The 13,811-nt window shown below is 36.5% G+C and overlaps 1 protein-coding gene across 12 annotated transcripts in view; it reads right to left on the reverse strand.

The window, feature by feature from the left end:
• Positions 1–5,365: 5,365 nt before the first annotated feature.
• The window catches only part of dnc (phosphodiesterase dunce), an 865,583-nt gene continuing 857,137 nt past the window's right edge, over positions 5,366–13,811 (reverse strand). For all 12 annotated transcript variants that reach the window (XM_083132916.1, XM_083132909.1, XM_083132866.1 and 9 more), the window contains one exon: positions 5,366–9,987. In XM_083132916.1, the coding sequence (XP_082989042.1) occupies positions 9,652–9,987 (336 nt within the window). In that variant the 3' untranslated portion in view covers positions 5,366–9,651. The remainder of the gene's footprint in view (positions 9,988–13,811) is intronic.

Consider the following 13,811-nt stretch of genomic DNA (forward strand, 5'->3'; position numbering starts at 1 on the left):
ACACCTTTCATGTTCCAGTAGACAGTTCCCAAGATCTTACTGGTAGACGGCAGCTCTTTGCTTTTTTTGGGTGGAGGGGAACCCTTATGACACCATTCGTACACTCTTGCCCGTGACAGTGTTTGTTCCCCATACTGTGCTTGCAGTCTACGCAAAATTTCAGCAGGTTTCACCTTCTCTTTCACGAGAAATTTCATTATACGCCGCTGTTCCACAGCAACAGATACACTACTTGCCACCAAGTACTGCGCATGCGCCAAGTGTGTCGCAAAGGATCATGGTTACTTGCAAGGAATCATGGTCTGTCCTGCCGAAGTAATGCAGCGCTACACTGATTCATTAATATTTTACGCATGAAAGTCTTGGTCAACCTTGAACGACCCTTGTAGTATTCAGTGTATGAAAACATACATGGATCCCTTCCTTCAGTACAAGTTTGGATTTGAGGGGTGACAACCTAGTAAGACACCCAAAAGTCAACCATAGTAACTGTTTGTTGCAGGCCAACGAGGCTGTGGCACCTGGATCCACTGCCAGAATAATCCTTTGTGGAGTCGAGCTATCCTGTTTGTCCTTGTGTGTGCTCCTTTACAGCCTCAGCTTTTAATCGGTAAGGATATTTTATCCCCGGAAACAAGTATGGTGTTAGTTCTTGTTAAGTAATGAATAAAGGAATAGTTTTAAAAATGTAGTTATGTTTTTTAACAGACTTGTTTGGGGCCTGTTCACAATTTTGTTTTACATAAAGGGCTTATCATCATATTGTCTGACAGGAAAAAATAGCCTATGTTAAGGTTACCATATGTCTCATATTAGCTGCTATCAAAATCAATCAAACAAGTTTTTTTTTAACACCACACGAGATACAAAAATAGCACAATAAAATAAAGACACTGAAAATGGTTCTGAGCTTTTGACTCTTTCCTGGAGTTGCCATCAATAAACTGGTTTGGGTGGTTGGAGGAAGCAGGTGAAGCTCAGTTACAAGATGTAGCTGACGTGAGCTGTTCAAGTCACACATATCCTATTGAACCTCGAGACTGATCGACAGCAGCAGCATCTGTGTTTGCAGAGCCTCCAGAATAAGAGAGGATGTTGTACCCAGAAGAAATATTTTTCAATTTTGCATAGTATCAGCGCTTGAAGTGGAAATTCCTAGCTTGGGGGGGGGGGGGGTTAGTTAAGTTTGAGGATTTCAAAGAATATTAAACCAAGAAATTCCATTTTGGCAGTGGAACGGTTGGTTTCCCGGATGAGCATGAAAATACAGTTTTTCCCCAGAATTTTCTTTCGACGGGTATGTAGGGTGTTTCCGTGACCTTGAATCAAACTGGCACGGTGGTTGGAGACTGACCCAAGTACCAATATGAGACAAGAAACCCCCAAGTCCGGAAACACAATTAAGAAGTTACAAGCCAAACCTAGTTGGAGATTAACCCGGTTGCCATATCCTTGTGAGCCTGCAATATATTGCAGTTTTTAGGGTGCACTGCTTGGCATCCCTTCTTGGCAAGAATTCTTGGTGCCTGCGATACTGTCAGAATGATTACAGGGTTGCTAGAGCACATGCAACAGAGCTTCTTGTGCCACTGTCAAACCTGCATCAATACTGGGTGCTGCCATTTTGAACGCCTACTGTAACGTTCCTGTCATAGAGTGCTATGATATACTGCAGTAATGTCTGTATTAAATCTACAAGCCGAATCTGTCGGTTGTCTTATTCCACTGTCATAGACAGCCCCAAGTAGTTTTGGCTTATAACTTTTTAATGACTCCTTTCCGGGCCAGGGTTCCTCATCTTATATTGGTACTTGGGTCGGTCTCCATCGACCCTGTCAGTGTGATTCAAGGTCACAGAAACACAGTGTATAATATGTTACATTTATAATTTTTTTCCTGTAATAATTTTTTGGAAGTAAAAGAAAACATTGTCTAAAAGTTCCCGAAACATATTTTCAATAGATAATATAGAATTAATTCATGAAAATAACCTAAAAATCATCACTAAATGTGAATTTCAAAGGGGAATCCTCAAAAAAACATTTCCACACTGTGCATATGAATTGTTCAGTGCTCTTCTCAAGAGCAGGGTGTGAAATCCTGGGGGGGGGGGATTTCCCCCACCAACAATACTGGCCTAAAAAATTTCCAGGGGGAGAGTTTTTGTTATAACAAACAAAAGATAAGAAATTACTTTTAATTTCAAATATACTGTACTAAGAATAGTATCAAAAACACACACAAATTTGTGATGTGAGTATTGAATGCTTTCTCTCTCAAGATATCATTAACAAATCGACATCAATACGCACAATAAAAGTAAAACAAGAATGCAAAAAAATAATTATGAAATTAATTGATTTATATTAACAAACACAAACTAAACAAAAGCTTACACAAAATAAAACCACTTCAACTATTTCATAAGATGAAGCTATTGTAGAATGGTAAAGCCGCCAAACTTAAAAGCTTAACAACAATATTTCCAATGAAGCACATACATGATTCCTTCGCTTCATTCATGACTATCACCATCATATCCTTTAGCCATTGCGCAAAAATCTGCTACATGTTAACGGCAATTGCCTCTGTTTGAACGTATACATTTAAAACTGAACGTACATATTGATCGAACGGTAACACATTGCACCACATTTCGTCTCATGCTGGCTTTTCTTGGGGGGCACGGGGGCAGAGCTGACCCAGGGAGGGGCAATTTGGGCACTCTCCCGAGGGCCAGCCCTTCAGGGTGCCCCATGCCAGATAAAAATAATTGATTGTGCACAGTTTATTGTGGGTTTATCTGGTGGTTCCAATGAAGCAACTACTCTGACTTTTCATAACTACATTGAACACTAATTTTATTTAGTACTTGCTTAAAATGTGATTTCTATAATTTGGGATATTTTTAAGTGTGTCAAAAGAATCAAAAAACATTTCAATCAAAAATAGCTAATATGCGCTATTAATTTAATTATAAAATCATGACTTGGTAATATTAATTTACATGAAACAATGTAAATTCAACACAGCCGTCAAAATTAAATATAATGAACATTTAACCATGAAAAAAAGAAACCCCAATTTAGAACCTCACATATTTATTGTTTGTTCTGCCTGCTTATTGATCTTGCGTAATATAGCCTGACAAGTCCCCATATGCGCAGATCCCTGCAGAGCACTTCCTATTACCTCATCCTCCCCACCACTCGTCTAGGTACTGGTCTGGCCTTGAGACTAGGAGTGGTGCCAACTCAGCAAAATTAAGCTAAAACAAATATGACAAACTATTTTTACTGTATAGATTGTCGGTGCCGGCTCATATCTACTACTGGGCGAATGACTTCATTTTCTGAATGCCACATCGAGCAGTGGCCTGATTTTTTTTTAAAGCCGAGTGGGGTGGGGGTTATTTTGTTTATAGTACAACAATCACTACCAGAAGGTAATCTGATAACATGCTTGCCTGTGTTCTTTTTTAAAGCACTGAAATGTTCTTGCTCTTTACTCTTGGATGCATATTTTTGAAATGCAAAAATCAAATCATGCCAGGTCCAACGAAATCCACAATCTGCTCTGGAAAGCCCCTTAGAGGACGGGCCAGAGAAATTGTTTACAATGTTGCAACATATTTGGGAAATTAGAAGGAGTTACATAAACTTAAGTATAATGTTGTCCAGTCCACAAGCGCCGCCACGGGAGTATCTAAATGGACGGTTTCTCAAGTTTTAAAAGAATTGGATTGGATTGATTTGTTGTTTTAAGTCCACTTTATGCACAGTAAGGCTAATCGGGACTGGACGTACAGTTTAAAGTGGGATCTGAACCACTATGTGCCTCCATACAAGGCGACGACGGTACCACTGTGCCATTGGGGAGTTCAAGTGTTAAAAGAAAGAAAAGAGTCGTTGGTGAAAGGGGAATTGAATTTCTGTACTACGACAGATAGAAAACAGCCCAGGAAAAAGCTAATACAAATTTCGTTGAAAATCCTCAGATCAATCCGCTCCCTCCAGGCTGCAACACTGCGAACCAACGTCGCTGTGGAGAATGGAGTGGGGAAATGTGGTGAGAGCTGCGCAACAGCTATTTGCAGCATCTTGTTTTTAAACTTGTCAAGTTATAGTAGAAAATTACGATTGTATAGAACACTATACTTCAGACTAAGGAATAAAAATTTTCTATTTTTTTCTGACTTCTGAAAATATTTTGGTTACAGCCCTGAGTATAATGTATGGCCCCCACCTAAGGCCAGCCAGGGGGGGTGAGGGTAATATTTTCTTTGCCTACCTTTCCAAGAATCATTTCGCTATTTTAAATTCTGAGAACAAAAATTGTTCCAAGAAACATTAAGAATATTTTTTTACACCCAGTGGCCGAGTGGTTAGCTCATTGCGCTGCAACACTAGGGGTCCCGGGTTCGAATCCCGCTCAGGCTTGGTTGTTTGTGAATGTCCATTCATCAATTTCATCATTTCATCACTCATCCCCATCTTCGCAAATTAGCCAACAGGCACAAAACGCAAAGTAAAATCAATCAATTTTCATTAATGGGACATGGTTCGAATCCTATGGAGAGGGGACAATTTCAGTGCTTTGGAACTATGTATCCTGCTTGAAATAGCATATAAAGTTGATTATAATTGAAAATAGTAAGTGACATTCTTGAAAATTCATGACAGTTTTGAAAAATTATCCCTAACGTCATATATTTATAAAGTTAGATCAAACGCAACGATGATTGGAAAGCAGTAACTCCCCAATACGAGTGAGGAGATGATAGGAGACCAGCAAGACTATCTTGAGAGTGGAGATTCTAATTTTACGTAGCCCATATTCGTACATATAATATGCAAATTTCTCTTTTACAGACAAAAGTTCACTGCCAGGTTATTTGCTACTGGAATTTTCACTGTCTATTAATTATTAAAGGTGCAACATTGGCACTAACCTTACAGGAATGAGAACTGTACAAAATGTGATAAGATTGCTGGTTACTCAGGGTTGGCAATTTACATTTTTTTTAGGTTTGAATATGCGACGAGATTTTTTGTTCCCTGTTGCACATATACTAGTGTTACGACATGAAATGTTTACGAGATACACTGTCCCTTACATAGTTTTAATTAATTAGTTCACAGCCCCCCAAACTACTGCCCATGTTCCACATCTGGTTCGTCTTTGTTCATAATAAAAATTAGTACATTATGCAATATATTTAGTGTAAGTATGGTGCAATATCCTGCAATGAATCGCATAAAAAGTTTCCTCTCTTAACTCCCCCCCCTCCCCCAGGAAAGCAAGAGAGTATATTTCATGTAATTTAACTGCTATTGTGCTAAAAGGCTAAGGAAAAAACACAATATCAAAACTTGAAGTTTTATTGATAGACTGACTGCAGCACATGTTATACAACTTGTATGATAACCCAGACAATAAAACAAGAAAATAAATCCTCTTGTATCTATACATTTTTTTAAACCCTCAGTTCACTCACTCGTGTTTCATTTAGACTTAATACACTACAAATGCTGGACACTGTCCCATATCAATTAACATTTTATTTTTATACATTCCAATTCAACAAAAGAACTGATAAATGAAAAACAAAAACCTGTCACATGACATTTGCTTTATGTAATGAAAGAGTGCAAGCATGTCTCTCCTAACATTATGCAATAACAATGGGTACCAAGAAAAAAAAAAAGTTGTTCACTGCTGAGTATGTGTTTCGGAGCAAGATGGCAGGTTACTCTGCTAAAATTTACATGAAATTGTTAGTTTTGTCAAGGTTTTGAGCTAACCACAACAAATATATGTACAAAAATGTTATTTTGCTTATATAATATGATATGTTGTGTGTACTTAAACACATTTTGTGCATTTTTGTACATGGATAGAGTCCGTGTATGTAAAATAGGCTGTCATTTGGACATGCATTAGGGAAAAAGATGGAAAAAACATTTCTGCTTCTCTAATTTAAAAAAAAAAAATGTATTGACCATAATTATGCTAGGCTTTTACTGAATTTTGAGATGGTATAGCATTAATCACATGAGTGCAGCTTTATACTTTTTTAAAAATAAATTCCATTAATTTCTGTACCTAACAGACTGACCTGGCATCTTGCCCCTTTGGACTGAGCATGTGTCGATCCTGTTACTTGATATCAATTTTTTGTACATAAAAAAAAGAAAACTGCAAACTTGGGTGGGTTAAAATAAGAAAAAAAATGACGAGTATATTTTACATATTGAGGTACATTTGTGGCAAGGTACTAAATAAAATATATATTATATTTATATATGTATACATATGTACAATATTATCATGTACAGGGGATTCAGCGATACTTTACAGAAAGAAATGACAATATGTGTAAATTCTAAATGCAAATATAGAACACAGCACAAATATATTTACCAAACATATTCATCCTATGAAACAACTTCTTTTAACACTTTTTTTTAATAGCCTCTGTTACCCAACATTGGAACTAAATAGATGTTGATGCACACAGACATACAACTGACTGTCCAATATTTATTCTATTTTCTACAGAGTATCTGTGGTGGACACATTTTGACAAAATGCTTGTAGGTTAGTGGGATAACATTCTTGAATTATTTGCCCATTATTTATAACAAAGCCTCCCTATTAGGTAATTTTCTCTTTTCAGAAAAAAAAAATTAAAAAACGTGAATAGATAAAAATTTTAGTTTCAATTTATTGAACAGATACCTGACAATTTGGGGCTTTTCCAAGCATATATGAATATTTCCTGTGCGGATGTGAAATACATATTGTTATGTATTTGAATAATGAAAAGGGGATCTGCGTAAAGTGAGTGTGTTCTTTATTGTGCAAGATATTTATTCATTGTAGCCCATTCTCGGCCCTCTCAGTAGACCACGCTTTCAAATGAAACATATTGAGTAGAGAACAAAAGTCACATGCTTCACAAGATGCAAACACACAGATTTTTTCTCTCCTCTGCATTAGACAAAGATTCACAACATGACCACTATGCTACAGACTAATCAAGAATGATAAAACATTTTTTTCCTCAACGAAGATATTTCATGGGCGAAGATATATATATATATATGTTAGTACTTTAAAACTATGTAAGGCATTTCTTAGAAGCGTATTTGATTCCTAGCAAACACCATCATAATACGGATGCTGCATTAGCACATTTAAAATTCCATAACCTCTGTGTGTGCACATGTATAATTTGCTATGTTAAGAAGGTGGGGGGGGGGAGGACTGATGGATTAATATGATCTGCCACAATATATGATAGGAAAAATCCCCAAGTCAGCATTATTCATAGAGTTATAACAAAATACCACACAAGTATACATATAATTTCTCAAGTTACCGAACCAGTGTGCTACTTTCCCTGCTGTCTTCTTTTTAAACATTAAAATTGAATAAAAAAAACTTCAAATACTGTGAATTGACATTTCAAACTGTAACAACATTAACAATAAAGGTATGTTGTTTGAAAATATGACTGATATAAAAGTCAAGATAATTTTCTTGGATTTTAGTGGAACTGTGATAGGCAATAGTTAGTACCATACTCAATGTTTGATGTACATAATTTTGTTTTTGTATGCATAAATATTGTTATAATTAATTTACAATTTCCTCAATTTTTAGAAATGCATCACATTGTCAACAATTATCAAAATAGAGTAATTTTTATGTACATTGCAAATAATACAAAATAGTATACACACTGTCTTTCAAGTACATATGGAAACTAGCGTAATTCCTCGTATGAGAACTAGAGAAGCGTAACTCCAAAAAATGCCTCTCAGTTTTGCTTCAGATATCTACTCTGAAGATCTTTATTTGGAGTTAGATCTCCATATCTAATCCTTACTGATTTATTTTAAGAGTTTAAGATATTCGTAAGAAATCATTTCCTCTCCTGTAAATCTGATAAATCGGAGCTACATCACCTGGTTTTCACACGACGAATTGATATATTTACTTTTTCACCCAAGACAAAAATTATAAAGTCTCAACAGATGTAGCAAATAATTCAGAGTAAACATTTTTGTGTAGATTTTCTTCTTTTAGTGGGCCTGATGAAGTATAAATGGCTGGATCTCTTGCACACGATGTCAACTAATGTCAGTTTCTCTTTGGTTTTTGCTTACTATCAAAATTGACAGGAAGGTAAAGGATAGCATGTATACTTAAAAGTTGTTACACAAAGTTATGTCACTACTGCAACTAACAATGACATCACCAGTCAATTTTTTAAACCTGGACTTGGCATAAACACCTGAGAAGAGTATCAGATCTGTTCATTCCAGCATGGATGGGCTACTCGTTCAGTTTACCATATTCTCTGCTGTTTCGTCCCTTCTTTTTTTTCCTAAAAAAATTAACGATTTCTTCCTTAAATGCATTTAAAAGAAAGGTTTATTTTTTTCCCAGATACAGAGTATTGGTAACTTCCTTCAAAAAATACTGGCCATGCACACACTTTTTAACAAAAATAATTAACTGTTCACACATAAGAGCTGTTAACACTTTTTTTTTTTTGCATGTTATTTCCTTGAGCTACTAGGTTCAGTTTGCGTATTTTTTTTATATTTGCTCGGAGCTAAGAGAACGCAACGTACATCCTCTTATTTAGTGGCCATAACATATCTCACTGTGGTAACCAAGCCCGATCAACTTTGTACATGCTGAACTTTTCCCGCTCTCTCTCAGTTCATTTTTTTTAAAAGTATGTATACATAAAACACGCACGTACATATATATGTAAAGAAACACACACAAAAGCGGCCATCCTAATATAGAATGCTGTCTTCCGCAAAGAACTGTGCATCACATATTTCTGAGACAAAGCCTTGTAAAGAGGAGGGGAGGGGAGAGTAAAGGGATGAACAGAAGTACACATTCGCAATCTTTGAAACTAAAAGAAAAAACAAATTTGAGGCCACACACATTTCTAAAGGCTCTTTTTTTACTTTCCCTACTGATAAACAAATAGCACATGAATGCACATCTTATTCTGACTACTCAGCTTTTCTTTTTCTTAATTCATGAGAGGCTGGACAAGACTGTACAATATATCACTTTCCTTCGGTATCATAGGCTGCCCGTTTCTTTGGATTTTTTGTAGGGTATTTTTTTGTATTTTTTATATATTTTTGTCAGAAAATGGGATGTGGGGGAAATGGTTTGATAGGATTAATAAAGAGAGAGAGAGAGAGAGAAAGAGACGGAAGGTTGAAGATAAAGCCGAGAGCCACCAGGGCTCGTAGTATCGTCACCCTGATAATATTCTTCAGTACGTCCAGCGTTCTGTGGTACCAGTTCATGTCCGAGTCCTGCTCAATTCTCCTACGTAAATGTCCCCAATACCACTTGAGGTCAGTCTCAAAAAGAAGTTCTCCTTTTTTTTAAATACAAGCTTTTTTTAAGTTATGGTGACCCGCACCGAAGTCTGTCTCCTCTTCTGACCTTTCGTAGCCCCGAGGCACATCTCGTGCTGCCCGCACTACAGCACTATAGGTTAGTCAGGTTGTAAAAAGCCTGCAACTAACTTTGCTGCTCTCACTTGCTTCTCCACCACAGCTGCACTTTTTCCTGCAGCTTCCTGCAGAGGCCCAGGAACCTCCGTCACATCCCTGTGTCGCTGCTCTCGCCAGCCTCGCTTTCCTCTAGGGTGACTTGGAAACGGATTTGGTCAGAAGGAGCCCCTAGCGAACTGCGGCCCATCGCGGTCGACCCCGATGCGCCGCTGGAACCTGCAGCTTCTTCTTCTTCTTCATCTTCCTCTTCGTAGTCTTCCTCTTCCTTCAGATCGGAGCCTGCGGAGGGAGGACTTGGAGGAAGCATGCTCTGATACCAGTCTCTGTTCTCTTCGAGAGTGTCTAAAATGTCCTGCGCATCAGGATGTACCAAATCAGCCCAAGTTTCCCACAATGGGTGGACTATATAATCTATGAAACCAACCTGGAGAAGAAGAAAATATACATTATAAGTAAAAACAATGAACAGATCTGGCAACTATAACTTTACATGTTTTTATCAGCAAATAGAATCTTGTATGTCAAGATTACTACAGTAGTGTTTCCATAATCCTATGTTTCATATAATCATATGCCCCTCATCCCTGCCCCCCCCCCCCCCAAAAGAACTGTTCTGGAAGTGAGCATGCGCTATGTAGGACAACAGGCAGAGGCAACACCTACCAACAATTTTTTATTCACACAATGACATGACAATGCTACTCTGAAACAATGCAACTTTCTGAAGTAGAAGACACCATGGGCATCAGGAGGGGGAAGGGTTGAAAAGGTCTGTTGACCTCTTGCCCCTGGAAATTAGCATCGTTCATTTCAAGATACAAAAATCAGAAAGCTTGTTATTGTTCGGAACAGAAAAAAGTTCAGTTAGTTAATATTTAAACACAATAACCAAAGTTAAAACTACATTAGATAAAAAAAAAGTGAAATAAGGTTATGTTTTCATATTCCACCATTTAAGCCATATTTTAAAATTTTCAGAATTTCAAAAATTAAGAGTTTTATGTAAGAGGCAGGGAACGGATATATATGTAGTAAAAATGTACTAATATGTATATACATATCTAGTTATTTTCACCAAAATATGCAGTTAAGTATGGATTCAATGTATTAAAAAGGCAATTTTTTACAATTTGAACTGCCATGTTGGTCAAAATGACAAACTGGTGCATATCAATTACGTCATGTTGGTCATTATGACCGAAACATGTGGCTTGACTTTGTTCCTAGGGTGGCATCCGTCATGAGTATAACAATGATGCGCATAAGGTATGACCGACAAGGTGTGAGAGTCGAGCGCACATTAGAAGTTTTTTGACTTTTATGTTTTACAGGAAAAAAAATCGAACTTGCAAAATAAAGTCCAATAACAACTTGGGCCACAGGAGGCAAAATTTCACCACCCTGGCAGTTAACGTGTTAATAATATAAGACACTACATGAGCTACATAAAATACAGTATGCTTACATTGACACAAAATGTGTTTTCATTATCTGTTTCCAAAACAACGAATAACAACATTTTTGTTGCAACGTTTATTTCTCTCTCTTGTCTCTCAAGATGGTTTTATATTGATTAAAACTGCATTCAATATTGCAAGAAGTAATTAATGTAAGTGTATTTCAAATTTATCAATTAGCAAAAAATTCACCAAATCCTTTCAGTCACACAGGAAAATGTAGTTATTGCATCGAGAACTGTACTGAAATGTGGAAATAATATGTAAAAATAACTAAGATGTGTAAAATATGAGCCAAAACCTAGTATATGTACAAATATGGAAAATAAGAATTTAATATTTCGAATCTACATGTCATGATGTGCAAAAATAATACAAAATATAACTGATTTCAGTTTCATACATAAATATGTATTACATATGAATGCATTACCTGGTGAGAAGTAAAACAACATTAACTTTATGACTAAAATTTCCTCCAAGTTTTAAAGGTTGTTCTTGACCGAAGTGTGTAAATGTCAACAACAAAATAGAACAACTATGCATCTCATTACACTAATTATACAACGTGGCCACTCTAGGACCATAATAAAATTAAAGTATAATTGCCAGTTTTCAAGGTGAACTTTCGAAAAATTCAAGGGTACAAGCAGGTGTTATCTCTATTTCAACCTCAGGTATTACTGCTTCTGACCCCCCACCCCCACCCCCCTGCAATATATTAACAATATAAAGTGTCTCCATGATTCCAATATGTTCAAAAATTCTAATTCAATTAATTTAAACTGTACATATACTTATATATTTGTAATATTTAATTTTAAGTGCACAAAGTTTACATTTGATATTTTCACATACTCAGACTTGAAATACATCTACAAACACAAGTCACAAACATTCCGGGATATGCTAATCTACGAATAATTGTTAACTGTATAAGAATTTCAAACTCAAATTTACCTAACCAACTTCAAGATATCTTATCTTGCAATAATCTTCTGTCTGTAAGCGACGATAACAAAGTAAAAGGGCTGAGAGAATTCAGTTTTATTTTCCATGTAGCTTTATTTTCCTTCCTCGGTTACCATAAACACTAAACTTGCCTCAGTGCATTTATAAATATGTATAATATTAAATGGGATTTTAATTAATAAGAGTTGCAATTTTTCACGTCTCCGGAGAAGAATTCACACACAATTCTCGAAATTCAAGGAATTCCCGGTGAGTAGCCACCCTGCTGTACGAAATGTAGAAATATAATGAAAAATATTCTGATACCTTATTAATTAATTAACCCATTGTTGAGGTATTTTTAACATTTGAAATTCATGAGGATGGTTCCAGAAACGGGAAGGGCAAAAACTCTTGAGTAAAAATGTTTTGACTTATTTTCTTATTATACTAGAACTAGCTAAGGCCTGCCAAGTGACTTTTCAAAATTCAAAATGTGTGGAACCTCATCACCGCTTCCTACTAATTATTTAAAATAGCTCCCCAGTTATCCTCATGACGCAGCGTAAATACGAAAATTTTGGAGCTCCCACAATGGATCAAACTTGGGACTACTTGCAGCAAAGATGGGAACTTTAGCTAGTCGAGCACACTGCTTCATTTGTTGTTAATGTAATCCCATCCATAGGTGAACTTATTTATGAAAACAAACAGGATTCTGACACAACTGAACCCCATTGCAAAATATTTGCTGTTACTTTCAATTTATTGATCAAATTTGATTTTTAACAACTTTTTTTTTTGCATACGGCATGTAATGCCTTTGTTTCATGTGTTTAAGCAAGTGTTTAACATCTACATATTGCAACATTGTTATTTAACATTTCCTTGTTAACTTTGCTTGATGTTCATTGTTCAGTTATTAAGTATTAAGAGTAATTCTGACTTGCTTTGGGCTCCATCTACAGAACGCGCACAGGTTCGAGTTTCCTGGGGGAAACCTAACAACTTTTCTCCTGAGATTTCAGCCTGTGTATAAGATTGGTAGCCACCCACCATCGTGAGGAAATCAGGAAGCTACGAATGAGTAGCGTAACCTGGTCATAGGAAACCTACGACGACGACTGGGGGTTCGTTGTGCTCACCACATGTCGCCTCATAACTGGTTAGATGATCTCCCACCTCGACGAGTGGGAGTGAGGTGGCAGTCAGTAGGTAGGACCTGGCCCTCAGGAGCTGTTGCGCCCCTAATTATTAAGTATTGCATTCCAATTATAAGCATCAATTTATCACAGTTTTGCATCAGCATATTCAAGAATTACTTAACAATATTAAAATACCTTTTGAAAACATCGAAGAAGTTTGCATAATTCCCAGGATAAGTAGAATCTATAGAAGTAACGGCCAGTATCGGTAAATAAATCCAACCTGCATCAGTGGTATTGACTGATCCAGATACATTGGTGTCGCTATCAGCTCAGTATTAACTTAATATCTTATTATGACAAAGTTCTTAAAATCATTGACATTTTGCAACCTTTAACGGATGGAACCTCGCAACCTTGTATAGCCTCCGTGGACAAGATCTTTTCAAGCATGTGCTTCTTAAATTTGTCACCAAGTAAAAAAAAAAAAAAAAAAAAAAAAAAAAAAAGACCATAGCTTGAGAAATAATTGTCATAGAAGGATGAAATCGGTTATGTTTTCTTTCTTAAAGGCAGGGCTTTAAGCGGCGGCAATATTTGTACGTATTGTCTCCCAATCATGAGTGTTAAAGAAAGAAGAAATTGAAGTGGCATACAACAGACTGAGGTGGATGAAAAAACGTATGCAAAGTTTT

This window comes from Lepisma saccharinum, chromosome 1 (genome assembly GCF_977018435.1).
Source record: "Lepisma saccharinum chromosome 1, izLepSacc3.1, whole genome shotgun sequence".
In the NCBI taxonomy this organism is placed as follows: Eukaryota; Metazoa; Arthropoda; class Insecta; order Zygentoma; family Lepismatidae; genus Lepisma; species Lepisma saccharinum.